This window comes from Paramisgurnus dabryanus, chromosome 6 (genome assembly GCF_030506205.2).
Source record: "Paramisgurnus dabryanus chromosome 6, PD_genome_1.1, whole genome shotgun sequence".
Taxonomy (NCBI): domain Eukaryota; kingdom Metazoa; phylum Chordata; class Actinopteri; order Cypriniformes; family Cobitidae; genus Paramisgurnus; species Paramisgurnus dabryanus.
Window position 1 is genome coordinate 5,334,001 of NC_133342.1, and position 23,863 is coordinate 5,357,863.

Here is a 23,863-nt window from a genome sequence, read left to right on the forward strand (position 1 = left end):
TTTTCGGATATTTTAGAAAATGTTTTAGATCTTTCAGTTGATTAAATGTAATGTTACGGGGTCCACCCATAGTCCACGACCTTCAAGTCCAAAAAAGTGCGTCTATCCATCACAAATTAAATCCAAACGGCTCCAGGATGATAAACGACGCTACCGGAAGGTATTTATTTTCGTTCATAAAGTTTTAAATATGGATATTTCTACAACAACACCGCACGGATTACCCTCAGAAGACCTTTGTTTATCATCCTGGAGCCGTTTGGATTTAATTTGTGAAGGATGGATGCACTTTTTTTGGACTTGAAGGTCGTGGACTATGGGTGGACCCCGTAACATTACATTTAATCAACTGAAAGATCTAAAACATTTTCTAAAATATCCGAAAATGTGTTTGTCTGAAAAACGATGGACATATGCAACTCGGACAGCTTGGGGGTGAGTAAATCATGGGTTTAATATCATTTTTGGCCGAACTATCCCTTTAAAGGTTATTGCTCACTTGGGTCTATTTTATTACCAAAAATATCAAATAACTTCATTATCATTTAGCAAAATAATAAAACAGTCCTAGATTAGTTAAAACATTTCAAAATAATGTGATTTCAGTTTCCGATTCATTTATTTTATCATTGAGGACTTCTTAAAAAGTGTACAAATATTGTCTCGTTCTCATGAATCCAATCTCGTGTCTCGTCTCGTCTTGTGGATGAAGTGTCTCGTCACACCCCTAGAAACTAGTTTTACCAGCTTGACCAGGCTTTACCAGAGACTAGCTTGGATTAATTTTAATTAATTGGAATAAGAAAAAAAAATCTTGAAATAAGTTTACTTTTTTTTATAAACACTTAATTCAAGAAAAAAATTCTTATTCTATTGGCAGATTTTTTGCTTGTTTTAAGCACAAATTTGCTTACATTTTTATTTTTTGTCTAAAAACTAGTTATTTTCCTAGGTAATTTTGTTCATCAAGAAAATAAATCTTAATTGAAGAATTTTTTTATATTTTTACGGAAAACAAGACAAAAATACTAAGTATTAAAGTCATTTTTTGAGTGCATAGTTTTGCAGACATTGATTTTATTTGGTGTGCTGTCACTTTAAGACCTATATTTGAATGCACGGACCCATTTAGTCTTACATTGCTGATACTTTTTAAGGATAATCACAGCATTTTGAAATGCCTGATTTTCCGAATCTGAAACTGAAGACCCTTTAAAATCGAAGAATATATATTTTTACCCAGCCCTTGTTTATTATGAATTGCATTTGATTTCAGTATTTATCACAATATCACCTCAAACATCTTTTTCAGTCTTATTTGTTACACCCACTGTGTTTTGAAAAAAAGGTGATAGTCAAATGAATGCATCTAGTTAAAGTAATTAATCATTACATTTACATAAGAAGTAATTAAAAAATGAACTAATTAATTTTAAAACTGAACCGATTAACGTTAAAAGTTTTCAGAAATACTGAAAATATAAGCAGATCACATGAAAAGCCACCGCTGTGAGGGCCATTTAAAGATAATCTAGGCTTATCTAATACAGAAGATTTAAAAAGTAGGCAAAGAGATGTTTTGATGGTGCTGATGAAAATCTAGTTGCCAGAATAATGTTGTCCTCTTAGAGATATTATCCTTGTGTAACTTTCTGCAGTACACTGTCAGAAAAAGGTACAAAATTGTCACCGGGATGGTATAGTACCTTTTAAAAAAGCCCAGGATACACTGCATGATTTTTACAATCCTATAAGAACATTACCTTATCACATTGTGTGACATGGATCATTTAAACTTGGGTCTGACAAGCATGTAAACGATACGATGATGACATATATTGAATCGTAGGCTACGACACACGTCATAAGCATGCACTACTGGTAAACAAATAGGTCGTAGCCGCAAACATACTGTGCGTTGATCATGCTCGGTTCACAAAACACGCTCCTCCTTCCTAAATAGGTTACCTTCATACGTTTATGTTCTTTCATCTTGTTTCATCTCTATAGGCAGTGGACATTTCAGTATCTAATGCATGCTTTCTCTCCATCTCGTTCTCTGTCTAGACGACTATAAATCCGAGCTAAGGGAACAGTTGCCATTGATTGCGGGCTCGGCGGCAGCCGGAGTGGTCTTCATTGTGTCTCTGGTGGCTATATCTATAGTCTGTAGCAGGTAAGATTGTCTTTATAAATCCAGATGTATGGCTGATGGTTTATGTTCACCATCCACATAAGGACAGACAGCCGGTCGTGTATTGGTTAAAAGTGCTCATGAACTTCTGAATGGACTTTTCGAATGACTAATGCACAACATTCAACTGTAGTATACTGTATGTCCTGCATGTTTGACGCCAGCTTCAAATATTTATCAACACATTAGACCATGACCGTCATCCAATTAGAAACACAGAAAAACCAGATGTTCAAATATTGAATTTTTCTAATATTTTCCACCTCATAGCACCAGGAGCATTTGGATAGACTTGATAGTGTATGAATGTTAATGGATTAGATGACAAAATGGCAAAACTGAGTGGAAAGATTTTTTATTGTTTTCCTCACTTTTGTAAGTCATTTCGAATGCATGCCTAAATGTAAATGTTATTTAAAAAAACAATAAATGTGTTGGCAAAATGTGCACCGTCTAATTTTGAGCTACAGGCAAAAGAAAGTATACATTTCGATTTTTCATAAAAAATAAGCTCTCGTTTAGTGATCTCAATGCTTTAAATAGTCATTAAACATCTAAAATGATCTTTATGGTACATTTTCTGAGAGGTGTACCATCCTAAATGCTTAATCTAATACAAAGATGTGCATTTGATATTTTGGTTTCGGTTTTAAAACATGCAGGAATAAGAAAATAAAGTGCAGGACTTGATTGATGTTAAAATAGCTATTAAAGGGATAGTTCACCCAATAATGAAAATAATGTCATTAATGAATCACCCTCATGTCGTTCCAAAATAGTAAGACCTCCGATCATCTTTGGAAATACAATTTAAGATGTTTTAGATTTAGTTTGAGAGCTTTCTGACCCCCCATTGAAAATCTATGTACGGTATACTGTCCATGTCCAGAAAGGTAATAAAAACATCATCAAAGTAGTCCATGTGACATCAGTGGGTCAGTTAGAATGTGTTGAAGCATCCAAAATACATATTGATCCAAAATGTAAAAAAATTTGACCTTATTCAGCATTGTCTTCTCTTTCGCGTCTGTTGTGAACCACATGCACGAGACAGCAGTGACGCTGTTGATGTACAACGCTGCTGACGTGTTATCTGGTGCACCCCCGCTTTTTTGGCACTCGAGCTTCGCTTACAGTCTGAGGGAGACGCACGGTGTAAGTTTGAATTTTTTTTTTCGCAAACATGTTTGAGGATAACACGTCAGCAGTGTCACTGTGAACGCGCATTCGCAACAGAAACGGAAGACAAGACAATGCTGAATAAAGTTGTAATGTTTGTTATTGTACAATACAATGTATTTTCCATGCTTCAACACATTCTAACTGACCCACTGATGTCACATGGACTACTTTGATGATGTTTTTATTACCTTTCTGGACATGGACAGTTTACCGTACATAGATTTTCAATGGAGAGTCAGAAAACTCTAGGACTAAATCTAAAACATCGTAAACTGTGTTTCCAAAGATGAACAGGTTTGGAACGACATGAGGGTGAGTCACTAATGACATTATTTTCATTTTTGGGTGAACTATCCCTTTAAGAGCAAAAAGTCATGAAGACGATCTTTCTCGCACTGACTGCAAGCACGCGACCCCGATATATACACATCTACACAAAATTACAGTTTTACAATCTGTGTGTGCTGAATCTATTAGTTTAAGGTGATTTTAAGGTACAGATGATTTTGCATTTTGATCACTCAAAAAACTGACTTTGCTGACTTCAAACCCGCATAGCTCTGGCATTTTTTGTCAAATTCAAATAAGTAATAAATTAATAGAGAATGGCAAAATATAAATAACTTTTTTTTAAGGAAATGTGCTTATTCTTGACTCATTTTGCAAACACGGGTCACAAATATTGTCACACTTTCTGGTTGTCATACGCTACACTTGTGGTTACTCCAATAGCGTACTGTACCTGTGTGACCTGCCATTACATAAATCCCTTAAAGGACAAGTTCGGTATTTTAGACTGAAAGCCCTGTTTTCAGATTGTTTATGATGAAATAGAATGGTTTTGACTGAAATTTCGACATTTTCGGCTGACCTGAGAATTTCCGCGTGTTTGTGTTTCAGCTCAGACCTCTACAATGGGTTTAATGGTGCACTGGAACAATCCTTCCTAAAATGCATTAAACTTTCATTTACAAGGACGTGAAACTCACCGAGTGGTCAGGGGTGTTCACTGATATGCTCACACAAAAATCGCTCCAAAAGACGCATTCCAACAGGTTTTATCGTAGTTTTTACCAACTCCATTGACATGTATTAGATGTCCTGTGAGGTACGGTATTACTCCGCGCCGGGAACTTTGTTTCTATTCTTGCAATTGGCAAAGGCGGATTAGCGCCACCACCTGGGCTGGAGTGTTTATTATTCAAGCTCTAAGCGGAATAATGTACGGGTGTGAGGCGTTTGGAAAAATAGGTCCACAAGTTAACAAAGAATGCTAAAACAGCTGTTGGAAAGCATCTTTTGCAGCGATTTTTGTGTGAGCATATCAGTGAACACCCCTGACCACTCGGTGAGTTTCACGTCTTTGTAAACGAAAGTTTAATGCATTTTGGGAATATTTGTTCCAGTGCACCATTAAACCCATTGTAGAGGTCTGAGCTGAAACAAAACCACGCGAAAACTCTCAGGGCAGACGCAAATGTCGAAATTTCAGTCAAAACCATTCTATTTCACCATAAAAAATCTGAAAACAGGGCTTTAAGTGTAAAATACCGAACTTGTCCTTTAAAATGACCATTAGACTAGTTTGGTTAAAGGGATAGTTCACCCAAAAATGAAAATAATGTCATTAATGACACCCTCATGTTGTTTCAAACTCGTAAGACCTCCGTTCATCTTCAGAACACAGTTTAAGATGTTTTTTATTTAATCCGCGAGCTTGTTGACCCTTCATTGAAAATCTATGTACGGTATACTGTCCATGTCCAGAAAGGTAATAAAAAAAATCATCAAAGTAGTCCATGTGACATCAGTGGGTCAGTTAGAATGTGTTAAAGAATCCAAAATACATTTTGGTCCAAAAATAACAAAAATGTCTTCTCTTCCGTGCCTGTTGTGAAGCACATGTGCAAGACTAAAGTCACGTGAATGCAGTGACACGGATGACATACAACGTGGCTGACGTGTTATGTGGTGCGCCCCAGCTGTTTTTTTTTCATACGCCGGACTTTGTTTACAGTCTGAGGGAGACGCACGTTGTAAGTTTGAAAAAAAACTTTGCAAACATGTCTGAGGATAACACGTCATCCGCGTCACTGCAGTCACGTGACTTTAGTCTCGCACATGCACTTCACAACAGACGTGGAAGAGAAGACAATGCTGAATAAAGTCGTCATTTTTGTTGTTTTGGACCAAAATGTATTTTCCATGCTTCTACACATTCTAACTGACCCACTGATGTCACATGGACTACTTTGATGATTTTTTTATTACCTTTCTGGACATGGACAGTATACCGTACATAGATTTTCAATGAAGGGTCAACAAGCTCTCGTACTAAATCTAAAACATCTTAAACTGTGTTACGAAGATGAACGAAGGTCTTACGATTTTGGAACGACATGAGGCTGAGTCACTAATGAAATTATTTTCATTTTTGGGTGAACTATCCCTTTGAAGAATAAGTTGTTTGCAGACGCCTCTTGATCTGATCTAATGCATTTACAATTCTGTACAATTCTTACAAGTCATGTATTTAGGGCGTACTTTTTTATGATGTACTCCTCTCCATTGATGTTTTTAATCTCATTGGTTAAAGTAACTGTCACTCACAAAAGCACCATCTTATGCTCTCTCTCTCTCTCTCTCTCTCTCTCTCTCTCTCTCTCTCTCTCTCTCTCTCTCTCTCTCTCTCTCTCTCTCTCTCTCTTTCTCTTGCTCTCATCATCCAATTGTTCCTGTAGGAAACGAGCGTACAATAAGGAGGCCGTGTACAGTGACAAACTACAGCACTACAGCACTGGTAGAGGTGAGCAAAAGCTATGATGCTATACAACTTGTGTTGACATTGATGGACACCTTTCATTTTAACTTGACCCCGCCCCTTCCTCTGGGGCGAACCTGTTCTGAAAAGGGTCTTTGATTTAATGCGAAAGAAAACAGACAGCACACATTAGGAAGAGCTGTGAGGTACAGGAAGTGCTGCGGGATGCTGTATAATCAGGAGGGGAATGAAGGAATGGCTTCAGGCCTGAGCGTCGGCTCGATTCCCAAACTGCTTTTGCTTCAGTCGACTTTTGATAGCCTGGAAAAAAGCTTCAGGCTCATTAGAAAGCGAAAACTTTGTGTCTCATTCGTAAGCATAACCTCTCGGAGGATTTGGTGGGCGATCTGCGAATCAGAATTTAATTAATGTAAGTGCAGACGAAGAAGTAAACAAATGACGGTGGCAGCCAGACACGAACATCAAACGGACAGTTTACAGAGAGGAAGGCGAACGTGGAAACAAACAAAAAGCGAAAGACATGAAAACGTGTTATTGCTGTCGTGAGAAATATTTGGATAATTACAAAATGTGTTCATTCTTGAATGTCAATGCATATGAGCTAAAACAAAGCTGAGGGCCCTCGACTATGAATATAATTGGATGAAATGTCACAGGACTACCCAGAGCTTTCAGACATTAGCATTATTAAAACTTTTGTAAAGACGCGAAAGTGTGAAGTCAGTGCCGGTATACAGAAGAAGTTTAAGAAAGTCTGGCAAAAATTATAAATCAACACCAACGTCAGGCAGGGATTTGGAAAATGAAATATTTTCAAAATCGACTTGGGTTACTTTTTAGCCAACATAAACTAGTTTCAGGGTCAACTGACTCTTAGAAGACTTGATGTTAAAATGTTTTATTTACGTATATTATTACAAATAGCTCTGAATACCACGCATCTGTTAATCACTATATTTAGACTAATAGCCGTATTTGTGTTTAGTTAGAGACTATAATCAAACCTGCGCTGTTTGGGCGACGGGCCAACGGGTTTGTATCACCGAGGGTGTTATTAACTAATTTTGTCCTAAAGAGTACTTTCATTCATTTAGCACACACTTATCCAAAGCAACATACAAATGAGAGAGCATTTAACAAAGTAGTTATATAAACAATTGATTATAAAATGTAATACTGAGAAGTACAAAGTCATGCAAAACCCAATGCCGCCTCAGATGGTTTTGGAGTGTTGTGTGTGTCTCATCATGTCAAAATATGTTTGGTGAATCATTCCAACCTATGTGCATCATGTGTCATGGTAAATGTAGAGACAATAATAAGGAATATAAATGTGTCTAAGACCAATTTTCTCATCCTCCGCAACAATTTTCAATCATTGTTTAAGCCTTCAATGAACTAACATTTTCAAAAAAAAAAAAAATTGTGAAACTCAAGATGAGTACCAGGTAAGCAGTTCTTATTTTTTCTCTCCAGATAAAAGTTGAATTTTTTTTTGTCATAGTACCTAGACAACTTTTTAGTTCTCATTACCGAAACATGAGTTTGTAAATGCATATATTTAATGTAATATCATGTTGCAGTAATGATCATTTTTTATAATCATTATCTAAAAAAATTAAATAATTCTATAGGAAATATATTTTTTTAATTCCTCTAAAAATAATGGTTATAGTAAGTTCAGACCTAAATCTTAAATGTGCAATAAAAAATTGGCTTCAAGGGCTTTTTTAAAATTCTGATGCTCAACACCTTCTACAACTGCACTGTAAAAAAAAATCCGTAGAATTTACAATGTTATTGCAGCTGGGTTGCCGGTAATCTACCGTAGATTTACATTTATGTTATTTACTGGCAAGAGTTTGTTCAAAGTTAAATAAATTTTAAATATTAACAAGTCTTTATCTTTACAGAATAAAACTATACAATAACAGCCTCATGCAAAGCATTCTGGGAACCAGAAATCATCATCAATCTTTTTCTGTTTTTTTGCTTCAGATTTTGTTTCCCAGAACGGTTTGCTTGATGCTGTTTTTTTAGTTTTACTCTGTAAAGACAAAGACTTGTAAATGTTAAATGTTCATTCAACTTTGAACAAAATTTTGCCAGTAAATAACATAAATTTAAATCTACGGTAAATTACCGGCAACCCAGCTGCAATTTCTACGGATTTTTTTTTACAGTGTGGATTTCGTGAGAATCACCCATGCATGTTGAAAGAGTTCATGATAAAGGAGATGCTCACGTCTCGTAAAACACTAAACTCTGATTACACATGGGATTAGGTGAGTATCTGGCAACACAAACGTCTCTAATGAAGCGTCTGTAGCAGACACGTATTTTGACATGACACACATATGTTCACATTATGCATGGAACACACATTTTGACATGACTATCCGCACACATGACGTTGTTTTGATGAGTTTCGCATTCATGCCTCCTCGGAAAAGAAGTCACGAGCCGCCACTGGCAAAACCACTGAAATCTTTTTGACCCTTATGACTCAATCCCAGATGGACACATCCACTTTTCCAGAACACACACACACATACACACATGCTGTTAATGTAAATGGATGGTAATTTGTGTCAGCATTCATTACTAAGTTCTCCAGATGTTTCTGGTGACCGGATCTCCGCTCATTCCCTACATCAAAGTTTATTCAGTGTTTGACCATCTGGCCCAAGCTTTCAAACCATAGCGTTCAGGTTCAGGGTTAGTTCCCTTTCAGTCGGTCACTACGACGTCACGTCGTGACCGACGAATTGGGAACTCGCTTAGAGAGACCAATCTGCTTCGAATACTACTAAAACGCCAATGAACTTGGCATTGAGATATTTGCATAATGCTGGCGCCGCCCCGCCAGGTGCGTATATAAGCAGCAGGTGCAAATGAGGAAATTAGCTTTTTATCGCTTCGAAAGCCGGCAGTATCTGCTACTGAGAAGCTACTCTACTCTGGTGGGATTCGATTGCTGAAGTTGGTTGGACTAGCAGTACCACAGCGGACGCTTCGCTTAATTCCACGACTCTACATCTTTATTTTGTTTTGAGTTTAGTGTGTGCGTTGCCTTCCTGTGCGCTCATCAACTAAGCATCTGAGTGAATTTCCCTAAAAGAGTGATACGAGAGAGCTTTGTGCCTTGTTAAAGGCAGCCACTCTCTCGTATATCCGGACATCAGCGTCCTTTTCAGGATGGCTTTTCGTCCGTGCGATCTTGGGTGCGGCAAATACATGGGTCCGAAGGACGGTCACGAGCGTTGTCTTTCGTGTTTGGGCATCGAGCACGCAGAGGCAGCGTTCGCTGGGGGTAAGTGTTCTCACTGCGAGAACATGTCCCTTGTGGATTTGCGCAGACGGTTGTCTTTCCTCCGGGAAAAACGCAACCCTCGTCATGCGGGTGCTGAACGCCGCCACGGCGCGGCTGTGAAGCTCTCAAAAGACGACCTGCGCATCACTGTGCTGAGCCGAGCGGGGGATTCGTCCTCAGGCTCTCAGCCTCCTCATCCACAGCCGGTTGATGTGCCGATGGAGACTTCAGCGTCGTGTTCTACGATGTCTCTAGAATCCATCGTGCCGCCCTCCGGGTCCACCGACGCCGCAGCATCCGAGGGTGGGCCTCCTCCCCCTGACGTGGACCCCGACGCCCTTCCTCCCTCTGGTCGGGTTGGGACGCCGGAGTTCGATCCAGAGATGGTGGCCGTGCTCGCTCGAGCGGCGGAGACCGTAGGGTTAGAGTGGGTTCCCCCCCCTCAGCCCGAACCGTCCCGCCTGGATGATTGGTTCTTTGGAGCTGCCCGGGTTTCACAACCCTCTCCACCGGTGCCTTTCTTCCCCGAGGTGCACGAGGAGCTGACTAGAACCTGGAAGTCGCCGTTTTCCATGAGATTACGGCCGTTTCAGCCCTCCCCCCTCACCTCCCTCACCAGCGGAGCCGCTAAGGGTTACACGGGGATCCCTCCCGTGGAGCGTGCTGTCGCGATGCAACTGTGTCCGGCTCACGCTCCCTCTTGGAAGGACCGCCCAACCCTCCCCTCTCGTGCCTGCAGACAGTCCTCCGGGTTAACGGGCGCTGCCCACCAGGCATGTGGAGAGGCGGCTTCAGCCCTGCACGCAATGGCGTTGCTGCAGGTTCATCAAGCGAAGGCCTTGAGGGATCTGCACGAGGGAGGACACGACTCGCCTGTCCTTTCGGAGCTCCGGGCTGCCACTGATCTGGCTCTTCGCGCTACGAAGGTGACAGCGCAGGCGATTGGTCGTGCCATGTCCACGATGGTGGTCCAGGAACGCCACTTATGGCTATGTCTGGCTGACATGTCGGAAGCAGACAAGAACAAGTTCTTGGACGCTCCAGTGTCACAGGCTGGCCTCTTCGGTGAGTCGGTGGAGTCTTTTGCCCAGCAGTTCTCCGCCGCCCAGAAGCAGACAGAGGCGATCGCACAGATCATGCCCCGGCGCAAGCGACCTGCATCTCGCCCTCCAGCGCCGGCGGGCCCGTCTGCTCCTCGCCGAGGGCGCCCTGCGGCGGCTGCCTCCGCCCCCCCCCCTAGAACATCTTCCAGGCCACGGAGGGGGAACAGCCGTCGACAGCCCGCCCCGCCCGCCCCACCCGCTTCCCGTGGTAAACGGAAGACGAAGCGGCCCTGAGACGGGCGACCTGGATTGGGATGGGATCACTCTACGGGAGACGGTGATGGCATCGCTCCCTCCACCGGTAGAGGGCCGGGTGGAGAATCTTTGGTTTCCTTTTGTTTCTGTTCCGCCGGCCTTTCAGCCGGCACCCACAAAACCACAAAAAGAGTGCATTCCTATTCCTTCTCCAGGTCTTCAGAGGATCGAGAGAGATGTGAGCGGGCATTCACATGCTCTTCCTCCCTCTCCTCTATCGCCAGCTGGTGTTCTGAGGAGTTCCAGCTCTCCGCTGAGGAGACGGGACCACCAGCACCCTCCTCGGAGTCTGTGCTCTCCGCTGAGGAGACCAGACGACCGTCACCCTCAGCGGGCTCAGGTCAGTGTCACACACACACATACTGTAGATACTTATGCTGTCCCAGCAGACGTACCGGCAGTACCACCTGTCCCGCGCAGCCGCCCCACCGCGGGTACCCCGACAGTGCCGTTAATTCCCCTCGTACGGTCCCTGGGGGCGTGGCTTCAGCTTCCCAGCCCGTCTCGTTGGGTTTTACGCACTGTTCGCCTCGGCTACGAAATTCAATTCATCCGGCACACACCCAAATTCTCGGGCATTCGTTTCACCACGGTGAAAGCGTCCGATGCACACGTACTGCGTGCAGAGGTCGAAGTCCTGTTGGCGAAGGACGCGATCGAGCCGGTCCCTCCAACCGAGATGAGATCGGGCTTCTACAGCCCGTATTTTATAGTACCCAAAAAAGGCGGTGGGTTGCGACCGATCTTGGATTTGCGCGTTCTGAACAAATCTCTGCAGAAGAGGTCCTTCAGGATGATAACACCGAAGCAAATATTCAATTCAATTCGCCCCCAAGATTGGTTTGCGGCAATAGACCTGAAAGACGCGTACTTTCATGTGTCCATAATCCCTCGTCACAGACCGTTTCTCCGGTTTGCGTTCGAGGGACGGGCATACCAGTACAAAGTTTTACCGTTCGGGCTATCCCTCTCTCCCCGTGTATTCACGAAAGTAGTGGAGGCGGCGTTAAAACCCCTCAGAGAGAGCGGCGTTCGCATATTGGCTTACCTCGACGATTGGCTTATAATAGCGCATTCTCGACGGACGCTGTGCGAGCACAGAGATCTAACACTTCAACATCTCGCCCGTTTGGGTCTTCGGGTCAACTGGGAAAAGAGCAAACTCTGCCCCACGCAGAGGATCTCTTTTCTCGGGATGGAACTGGACTCGATCGATTTATCGGCGCGTTTAACAGAAGAGCGCGTCCAGTCAATTCTGACTTGCCTCGGTTCATTCCGAGGGAAGAATGCGGTCCCGCTGAAACAATTTCAGAAGCTCCTGGGGCATATGGCTGCAGCAGCGGCCGTGACACCGCTCGGACTGCTCCATATGAGACCGCTTCAGCGTTGGCTTCACGATCGAGTCCCGAGGAGAGCGTGGCGCGCCGGCATCCATCGTGTAACCATTACACCTGCGTGTCGCCTAACATTCCCCCCGTGGTCGGACCCCGCGTTTCTCAGGTCCGGTGTGTCCATGAGACAGATCGCTCGGCATGCTGTTGTACACACAGATGCGTCCGACACGGGCTGGGGTGCCACGTACGACGAGCTTACAGCTTCAGGGGTGTGGACAGCACCCCAGTTGCACTGGCATATCAATTGCCGAGAGTTGTGGGCAGTATATCTGGGACTCGTACGCTTCGCTACGGAGCTGCGAGGGAAGGATGTACTAGTACGCACCGACAACACTGCGACCGTTGCGTATATCAACCGTCAAGGCGGTTTGCGCTCCCGTCACCTGTCGCATCTCGCTCGTCATCTCCTCCTTTGGAGTCAGAAGCATCTGAGGTCCCTTCGTGCCATTCACATTCCGGGCTCGCTCAATACAGCAGCGGACGCGCTTTCTCGAGCGGCGCGCCCCGGCGAATGGCGACTCCACCCCCAGACGGTCCAGCTAATTTGGAAGAAGTTCGGTCGTGCGCAGATAGATCTGTTTGCGTCGCCGGACGATACCCACTGTCGCCTATTTTATTCACTAACCGAGGGCAGCCTCGGCGTGGACGCATTGGCACACAGCTGGCCTCGGGGGATGCGCAAATACGCATTCCCCCCAGTGAGCTTAATCGCACAGACACTGTGCAAGGTCAGGCAGGACGAGGAGAACCTTTTACTGATCGCCCCATATTGGACGAGCAAGAATTGGTTTCCAGAGTTAATGCTCCTCGCGACAGCCCCTCCCTGGCGGATTCCCCTGAGGAAGGACCTTCTTTCTCAAGGAGGGGGCACATTATGGCACCCGCGCCCCGACCTGTGGGATCTCCATGTGTGGTCGTTGAGCGCGCGCAAGGTTTAAGTGATTTACCGCAAGCGGTATCTAACACAATCAACGCGGCACGAGCTCCGTCTACGAGACGGGCTTACGCGTTTAAATGGAACCTTTTCGTCACCTGGTGCTCTTCGCAACGCGAGGACCCCAGAGAATGCCCTATTAACACCGTGCTTTTATATCTTCAACATAGGTTAGACGGTAGGCTGTCACCCTCCACCATTAAAGTTGATATCGCTGCTATTTCTGCTCATCACTCACTTATTAGCGGCAGAACAGTTGGCCAGCATGATTTGGTTGTTAGATTTCTAAGAGGCGCTCGTAGGCTAAACCCCTCGCGCCCTCCTTCTATTCCTCCCTGGGACCTGTCCATGGTGCTGAAAGCCCTGCAGGCCCCCCCGTTCGAGCCTTTGCAGTCTGTGAGTCTGAAGCTTTTATCAATGAAAGCTCTGACCCTGCTAGCATTGGCCTCGGTGAAGAGAGTAGGGGATTTACATGCATTCTCTGTTGACGACTCGTGCCTTCAGTTTGGTCCTGCTGCCTCAAGTGTAACATTGAGGCCCAGACCAGGTTACGTGCCCAAAGTTCCCACTACTCCTTTCAGAGATCAAGTGGTGAGCTTGCAAGCGCTGCCTCCGGAGGACGCAGACCCAACCATGGCTTTGTTGTGCCCCGTACGCGCACTGCGACTCTACGTGGATCGCACGCAAAGCCTCCGGACCTCAGACCAGCTCTTTGTTTGTTATGGTGGCCAGCAGAAAGGGAAAGCTGTCACTAAGCAGAGGATGTCTCATTGGATAGTTGATACTATCGCCCTGGCTTATAATCTTCAGGGTATTCCTTGCCCCTTTAATTTGAGAGCGCACTCCACACGGAGCGTTGCCTCATCTTGGGCTCTAGCTCGTGGTTCCTCGCTAACAGACATCTGTAGAGCTGCTGGTTGGGCGACACCTAATACGTTCATTAGATTTTACAGTGTTCGTATCGAGCCTGTATCCTCTCGTGTTCTTTCCTCACCAGGGGGAGCACGGAGAACAGTCTCACAGGTCGGCTTGCAGCCTCCATCTGATGCTTCATAACTGTATCAGTATGGAAGGCCTTCAGAACAAAAATGCGTAATGGTTTGAATTGTTCTTCCTCCGCTGCCTTGGCAGCCTTTGTTGCGGAGCATTGGCTGTCAGCCTTCACTAGCTGCATCCTCGCGAACCTACGTGTTGGCTCGGGCTCCACATTGTGTCCCACCGGGTTCCTTTGTGAGTATTTTTCCGTGGGGTTAATCCTACTAGCCCACGTTTCCCTTAGCAGAGCACTGCTTTGCTTACACAGCCACGGCTGTCATTTTACCTCAACTACGGTTGACTTTCGCCCACCATTAACCCTTAAGACGGGTGGTGGCTTCCGCAGCGTTCCTATCCCGCTCAGGTAGGGCGCTTCCCAGTCGCTGGCACTTCTGTGGGGTTAAAGGAACATCTAGTGCCCGGCCTTCTGCCTTAAAACCTAATTCTCCTTATCCTTAAGTGGAACCGGAGGGCTTTACGCAGACACTGGAAGAGGTCAGCCCCTAGTGGCGTTTTGGTAGGGATTCCCAATTCGTCGGTCACGACGTGACGTCGTAGTGACCGACTGAAAGGGAACGTCTCGGTTACGGATGTAACCCTCGTTCCCTGAAGGAGGGAACGGAGACGTCACGTCCCGTCGCCACAGGTGCTGCCACCTGCTGTTACGGCCGGTCACACTTTCCGGCTTTCTCAGCGAAAAAGAAGCTAATTTCCTCATTTGCACCTGCTGCTTATATACGCACCTGGCGGGGCGGCGCCAGCATTATGCAAATATCTCAATGCCAAGTTCATTGGCGTTTTAGTAGTATTCGAAGCAGATTGGTCTCTCTAAGCGAGTTCCCAATTCGTCGGTCACGACGTGACGTCTCCGTTCCCTCCTTCAGGGAACGAGGGTTACATCCGTAACCGAGACGTTCACCTGGTTCAGTTTTGACATCTGTCATTGTCGGATGAGATAATTCTGGTAGATTTAATGGCAGTCTTTTCACTCTTTTTGTTTTTTGCAAAATCACAGCCATTTCTGTACTCGTATTTTGCAGAGTTACAGTACAAGAATCAGGGGTGTCAAAACTACACAAAAATTACAGTCTTTTCCATGGCACTACCACTTACAGTACATTTCTAACAATCTAAGCTTCCCTGCCTTTATGTTAAACCACAAAAATAAATGTGTTGACTAACTTTACTTATATCAATATATCAATTAAATCAGAATAATGACATATTTTAAATGATCATATTGACATCTAAAATGGCATTTTTGTTTATTAATGTTCTGTTTAATGACTTGTTTATTTGTGACATTAATGCATTTGCACAACAACTGCGTTATGTTATAAAATTAATGTAATTTTAAATCTATAAAGTATATAAACAATGAAAATGACACAAGCTACAGTCACGTGATTAATTTTAATGTTCAATGCTGCAAAAGCGATAATGCTGTAATCACTGTTTATTTTAAATTTAAACTTTGTTTATTTTAATTACAAATATTTAAAATGTTTTAAAAATATTTTAACTGCATTTTCCGGAGTATAGGTCACATCAGTCAAGAATGTGTTTGAAGAGGAAAAAACATAAATAAGTCACACTTGACTATACGTTGCATTTATTCAGAATATAATTTCACAAAATCCAAGCCGAAGAACAGACATTTAATCTGGAAAGGCAAGTTATTCAACTAAACAATAGCACAGAACAGCAGGCTGAATAGATGTCCGTACATGTTAAAGTAACATAAACAGTTAGTTACACAATAAACAATAGCATACAGAACATGAGAGGCTGAATAGACTAAATTAACATGACAAGCCAAATCAAGTTCAAAAAGGTCCCGAAGTCATTTCCCATCACTTGAATTACATAAATACAGCAGCAGCATAGAACGGACTCTCTCGGCTGTAGATGGTTATGGTTTCTCTTGGTTCATATGAAATAATTTTGACGTATAAGACTATGGGCCCTATCTTGCACCCAGCGCAATTGACTTTGTCAGTGACGCATGTATCATTCGTATTTTGCACCGGCGCACAGCGGGTTTTTCCCTCCACAGACGCACGTTCGCAAACTAGGGAATGAACTTGCGCTCCCTGGGCGGTTCAGCGCAAAAAAGGAGGCGTGTTGCGGCGCAAACCGTACCTGATGCTATTTAGCAGTTTTAAAAAACAATTGCGCCACTGACCAAAAAAAACCTAGTCTAAAGTCAGTGACGCGTTGCGCGTGGTTCATTATGCTATTTTAAGGGCGCATGCTTGACCATAATGTATAGCGTGCACAACGCGCACACAATTTGCTTATCTAATCTACACAGATGCAACAGTTATTTTTGCAAATCATAAATTGTTACAATAAAAAATATTAACACATGAGATAAGGGGAATCATAGTGGTGAGCATTGTGGTGATAGTTTTTATTTATTGTGTAGCTGCGTTAAAAACTTCTCATGCAAATAATGATTAAAATATTTTCATAAGTTTGTTGTGTGGGTGTATTACGTTTATTTTATGTAAATAATAATTAAAATGGTTTCATAAGAAATCTTAATGTATATGAAAACAACTTCTCTGTCTTTGACTGCTCTTACAAGAACGTCGGTCTCCTTGACTGTGAACCGCTCCTGGCGTGCGCCTGGTAAATCCGTCATAATAATAACAACCCGCCATGGAACTTGCGCCCTTGCGTTTAAAGGGAATGTTGTATAGCGTTCTGATTGGTTTATTTGACGTTACGCCCAAACCACACCTATGAATAATGAACCTACTTCAGACCAACCTCTTATTGATTTGCGCCTGACGCAAGAGTTATTTCTCCCGCCGGGAAAATAGCAACAGCGCCCAAGATCCGCCCACAAAGTCACTTGCGCATTGCGCTTCGTACTTGCGTTTCAGATCGTTAAAATAGGGCCCTAGAAGTTCCTGCCAAACTTTGAAAAAAGTGCGACTTATAGTCCGGAAAATACGGTATGCAAAATTATTAGAGGAATGCATATTTACACAAAAATTTTCCTCATATTTAAATATGCGATTCTGCGCCCCGTGAACTCTGGCGTTGGACACAGATAAATCAAGAAACCTTCTAATAAAACGTCCAGTCACATTTTGAAGCATAACATTTCTAAACAGCGGAGGTTAAGTGCACGTTACATTACTATGGGTTAAAAATGTGAGCATTTCTGACGATGTTTTAATTCTTCAGATAACAAAATGCAGCAGCAAGGAACCCGGGAGTCTGCGACCGCACTCAGATTCTGATGACGTCTGCGACTGCGCTGCTGCATCTGCAGTGCCTTCCTTATAAATAAAGTAACATACGATCAAAAACCTATAAAAATGGCGAAAATCTGAAAAGTGACGAGGATGCAGCACAGAACTAATAATATTGTGCATATTACACAGATACGCTTCTTTGATTTGGAGGTTGCATGCAAAACCCATTTGGGTTTCTCTCTCTATTTTTCCTCTCTCTCTCTCTCTCGTTCTCGCTAGCCATTTTCCATCACACTGATTTTATGCGCAATTTGAAGTATTGCTTAAGAAATGAGCAATGGTGACACCAAATTTGAATAAAAATCACTTATTTTGCAAATAAGTTTTAATGCTTGCTTGAGGTGGTTTTTGAATTGCAAAAAAAAAAAACAGTATAGGAGATGGAAACATATTTTCTGAATAAATTCAGACGTAGCGAACATTAAACCCTCAGGACTTGCCGTCTAGCTGTTTCCGCAGAAGTTGTCTTTTCCATATATTGACTTGACGTCATCGTAATGCCCTTGCTGTTAGTGCCTGCATCAAAAATGCTGCATTCCTTCTTCTGTGCACGGCATTCAGCTGTACTGCTAATAAGTTAATAACTTGACCCATGGTCAGTACAGAGCAGCCCTGTCTCCATTTTCTAAGCATGCCTTATTTAATTTACTGTTGGTTACCAATAACGTCGTTATTTGCATGAACGACTTGATGGAAACGCACCTAATTCACATTTGTTTGTTTTTCTTATTTGGAAAGATTCACTTCATGTTTGGACCAAAACCCAGCTTCTGACTCTCTCTCTCTCTTTCTCTCTCACACACTTCTCTTTTAATGAGCACCCAATGGAGTTCAAAGCCTTAAATTACTGTGAAGAGGAAAAATGAACAGTGGAGATAAAATGGAAATACAGTTTTGTGTAAAATATGGATTTGAAAGCTGTATGGATTCTCTCGAGAGTTAGGTGTCAGTACTATGGCTATAATATTGGTGCATGGCTGTTTAATAGAGCTGATAGATCAGTGAGGTGTGGTAAATTTAATCTAAATACTACAGTGTGTCAAATAGAGAGCTGCAGGGATGACAGATTTTTGTAGGCCAACCCAGAAGTTAGCCTCCCACGGGTTCCCTCAGCATAAAGTCAATGGGATTTTTTTGGAATATCGCAAAATAATAAGCTCTGTGATCATCAAAAGGTTTTGATACTTAAATGTTTTTTCCATCAAGATAATCTTCACAAATAAACACAACTTTTATCAATTTTTAAGTCTAAATGCATTTACTAGAAATAAAATGCCAACTGTGGGCTCTAAGCAAACTACACCATGGTCCCTTGACTCTAACATCATCACCGCCAAGCTTATGGCAACTCCTTCAAACATAATTAAAAAATGTTTACTGATAATAAACTACTGTATATTTTTTGGCTATTGTTGCCATCGTTTTCTTGGCGTTTAAAGTTCCTGACAACATCTGTAGTCCCATGTTGCAGCTTGTTAGCAACCACCCATGTTAGCACACAAGTGATTTATTACTGGTGTAAATAATATTACGCTTTTTTGATCCAAAGATCTTATTTAAGGTGTTTAACCAAAACTTTTAACCAAAAACCAATTGACTTCCGGATGAGAGAATCGAAAGTGCTAACATGCTAACTCAGTTTTGGGTTTTGTCTACGAAGTACATCACCCCTGCAGCTCTCTATTGTCTCGATACAATCACAAACAGGCTTTAGACAATGCTTAATCCAAGACAGATTTTAACACTCTTCAGCAGCTTAGAAACCGGGTGATCGCATATTTTTTGGTGTTGTATCTCCTAGGGGTTTCTGTATTTGTGTCTTCAGGTTCAGTGCAGAAGTGAAGTCAATTTTCTGTCTCTTGTGAAAATGGGCTGCAGAGTAGTTGGTGTTTCAGGCGGATCAAGTGGTTATGAAATATTAACGTATATATTTTCATTTGCCTCTCTCAGCCATAAGGAATATGGAGAGATGTGGCATTACTCCAGAGAACGAGTGTAGGTAATCTGTTTGCTTTTTGAGTTATTGATGAATGAACACTATGTTTCTAAAATTGGTCTTGAAAGCCACCACTTGGAAACATCCTTGCAATCACCCAGAACACACTACAGTATACTCATAAAAATAAAGCTTCCTAAAAGGATTGTGCCGCTTCAAAGTTCCATAATGGCTCATTTCTCTCAAGCAGAACCGTACTGTATAGTACTATTTAGTACGGTAAACCCAGATCCGGCTTGTGTTTTCAATGCCAACAATACCCTTACTTGATCAGTGTGTTGCATACCAAAAAAATAATATACTATTTGAATGGCACATGCTGCTAACCAGCACTCGGCTTGCTAGCATCAGGCCACGACAAGAAAAAAAGTTTATTTTTGCTGCTGCATTGGAAGTTCTTATGCAAAATATTGATAAAGATAATATAGGCCCTGTAAACACTTCAAAGTTTCAAGACTGTCAACCGCATTTAACCTTGTATTGTTTTCTTTTTTGTGTAAAATGTTAAACACACCTTTGGATTTTCTGTGCCTTGGAAAAAAAAAACATTATTTGTGTTAAATAAAAACACTTCAAAACACATCAATGTGTCCTTGACAAATTGTCTGGGAAAAAAGATAAAGTAGTATTTGATATACATTGTAAATAGAAATTATAGTTCACTTTTACCAAAATAATTTTTCAGTACTGAAAGAGTTAGGAGAAGCATTTTTACCCCATTTCAGTATAGTAAAACATACACTGAAGACATATATTTAGTTTGGATTTGTACAGTTGCTTTGGAAAAAAAATGGGTCAAATTGACCAGTGAACATCAAAATCGTTACAAAATTATTTGCATACACTTCAAAACAAATCAGTGTATCCTAACTTTGCATGCATGTTTATGGTTATGAATGAAAAAAGTAACACAATTTCAAAAATAAAATCACAGGTTAACTGGTTTGACCCAAAACGAATTGCAAAAGTGCACGTTTTTGGTGTTATTAAAGTGACAATGTGCCGGACCTAATATTTTGATCTTTGTGGATTTTTGTGATTTTTTTTTATCAGTTTATTATGTTTTGTTTACATTTTCCTTTTATGTGCAAGATCTGGCAACACATGTTCGTGTCTCTGTGATTTTCTGCACCTTGCATACACAAGAGCTTCCTGGTGTCCATGATGCACGTTAATAGCTAGTTGTTCAGTTCGGTTATGTACACTATTCATAGTTTCGCTGAACCATGCGCTGTTTACGAAATGTTCTACCCCTGAGCTTTACAGGAGCATCCATTGTTGGTCAACCAATTAACACTTTTTAGTGAATCTACCTCCATCCTTTTGGTACTGGACTACTGGGACGATACTCCAACGGGAGGGTCCCAAAAAATTGGTACAGTACACTACTTTGGTTCCATTGAAAAAATGAAAACGGACATAACTGCATACTGTATCGTACTGCACTGCACCGTGCAGCCTGGTGGAAACAGGACATAAGAAACCTTTAATGTCCATTAAACCATTATGTTTTTTTAAAAGTTGTTTTTTTTTCTTGAGAAAGCTTCTAAATACTTTTAAAAGTAAGGAAAGAAATGGTTCCTGTAGAAACTTTTTGACTCATACACACTGGCAACTTTCGGGAGTGACAACTGCATTTAAATGCGAGAGTGAATCCCCTAAATGATCGCTCCATGTGTGTACGGAACAAGACTCAGATGATTGACATGGGTAACCATAGCAACGCTTTGCTGTCTCGCTTGGTTATCATTCACAGCTTCCCCAAAATAATATCACAGTGTAATGTTTTGCAATAAACCACCTTCTGGGAGTCTGTTGTTCGCATTTGTGAGGCTGCTTTTCTCAGTCTTGCAGTGTTGCCAGGTCCTCGTGCTTGCATAACCGTGGCGCTTAACCGTTTATGGCTTTTGGCTCATGAAGCAATCAAGTTTTTGGTGTTATTAAAGTGAGAATGTGCCTGTCCCAATATTTTGATCTTTCAGGTAAAGCATTTGGATTTTTTTTTAATTATTGGATTTTTCTTGCTCGCTATTTTTTGGTGCAAGATCTGGCAACACTTGTAAGCAAATGCTCGTGCGTCTGTCATTTTCTGCATTGCGCATACAGAAGATTTTATGCCCTTCTAGTCTAGTTTTTCAGGAGAGAGACCTGTCGTGTCCATGATGTACGTTAACAGCTTGTTCAGTTTCTGTAAATGTGGTTGCCAATACCTGCATTTTGTGGGAGTTATTTTGGTTGTAGAATGTGGTTGTCAGTCCCATAAATTACTGAAGTGTGTGTACAGAACAGGATTAAGCACTAAAAGGTGAAGTGAAAACCGAATTTATATGCTGTGTGTACGAGGTTTTGGCTGAGAGAAGAATTTATTTTAGTGCAGTAACCGAATAGCAATGACTTGGCAACCACCTTCAGCACCATCACATTAGTTTTACATTTCGCTTTAGTTTTCTATTTTCTTTCTAAAATCCTTTGTAAAGATTATGGGGCCAAATGTCATTGTGTCTTGCATATAACGCCTGGTGATAAATTGTAAACCATGTTGTCTTTGAGTTTTGTGTCATTTCACACCCAGTAGAGAACTTGCTTCATTATTGTGTTTGAAGACATCGGTGAAAGTCTGCTGGCATTTCTGTATCACGCTGAGTGTCATACCCTCGCCTCTTCACCCTCCGATGTCAACGTTCCTTCTCTTTCTGAAGCAGATGATCTCTCGCTCGTGTCTTTCAGCTTCATTGCATCAGATTTCACACCTGCTTCGGGGTCTTTTATGGGCAGCGGATATGAGCGCTTTATTTTTGAGCCAGTGTAATGTAGGCTTTGTTTGTGTGGGTCGTCGTTTCTCTCTGATGTTTGAGATTAGATTCTGTATCATCTGTGTCTCACACACACACACACAGATAGTGATGTTTGCACATGAAGTTTCATCTTCTGCCATTAAGAGCGGTTTGAAAGCGCGTTGCTTTTATCTGTTTATGAGCTCCTGTGGGGGATACAGACAGACGAGAATTTGATTCGGCTCTATCCGAGAAACCGAGAGAGAGAGGGAGAGAAATTCACAGCAACCGTCTGGTGCTCCCACGGCTTATTAATGATGTCATAGTCACCAGAAACCAATCCGTGATGGTTTTTAGAGAGAGAGAGTTGACGAAAACAACAGTACCTGTACTAAACAACACAGTTGTTTAGTACAACTACTGACACTGGACCACAAAACCATTCATAAGGGTCAACTTTTTGAAATTGAGATTTGTACATTATCTGAAAGCTGAAAAATTAGCTTTCCATCGATGCGTGGGTTGTTAGGATAGAAAAATATTTGGCCGAGATGCAACAATTTGGAAAACTGGAATCTGACGGTGCAAAAAATGTAAATATTTTAAAAATTGCCTTTAATTTTGTCCAAATGAAGTCCTTAGCAAGACATATTACTAATGATAAATACATTCTTGATTAAATTAACGGTAGACATTTACAAAATATCTTCATGAAAAATGATATTTACTTAATATCCTAATGATTTTTGGCATAAAAAAAGATTTTGACCCATACAATGTATTGTTGGATATTGCTACAACTTAACTGGTTTTGTGGTCCAGGGTCACATTTGTTAAACCCAGACAAGTTGAATTTTCTTAAAAGTTGGAGAAATTTGACGGCCTTAAAAAACTTAAGTAAAACTTTTGAGTAAAACTTGAAAGTAAAAATGTCTCACTCTTGCAACATATGAAGTTCAGTTTAGGGAATTTCAAGTTGATTCCAAGAGTTGATTTTTCCAAGAGTTGATTCAAATTTCTATAGAGAGAAATAATATTAATTCCATTTTTTTTCCAAACCACTGATCTATTTAAATGACTGGATTGTGCATGACGTCACAATTGTGAAGCCACCGCTCCACCATGTTGGTATGCCCAAACTTTCTATTAAATGATTAGGATGTTATCAGATTTTAATGATAAAACTACTTTACCAGTCTCCACTTTAATATCTGAAGTCTCCTGTACATTACTGTACACCCTTAAGGGCCATTCACATTATAATGATAACTGTAACGTTAACTACAACGATAACTTTATTAGCGTCCACACCACCAGGCAATAATGATAAGCTGTACTCGCGCAAATCATTTACCTTCAATGGCATTAACTAATATTGCTTATTTCCTTTGTAAACACTTGTAATTGATCACGTCATTAAACGTATAAATATCCCGTTCTTGTTGCATTTACACAGCGAGTATAGATGGTTTTAGCAGTAACAACATAAACTTCCACGTAACACGTGACTTCCGGTAAACTCTGCGAAGATTAAATAGCAACAAAGTTCTTTTAAAGTATAACAAGCAAAATAAACAACAAGTAGATTACATAGGAACCCAAAACATTAGTTATTTTCGACAAAGTAGTTGT

At 41.8% G+C, this 23,863-nt stretch overlaps 1 protein-coding gene across 1 annotated transcript in view; it reads left to right on the top strand.

The window, feature by feature from the left end:
* ephb1 (EPH receptor B1) overlaps positions 1-23,863 on the top strand; it is a 326,261-nt gene that overhangs the window by 274,669 nt on the left and 27,729 nt on the right. Inside the window, exons 8-9 of the mRNA XM_065261984.1 lie at positions 2,068-2,176; positions 6,118-6,182. Coding sequence (XP_065118056.1) covers positions 2,068-2,176; positions 6,118-6,182 — 174 coding nt within the window. The remainder of the gene's footprint in view (positions 1-2,067; positions 2,177-6,117; positions 6,183-23,863) is intronic.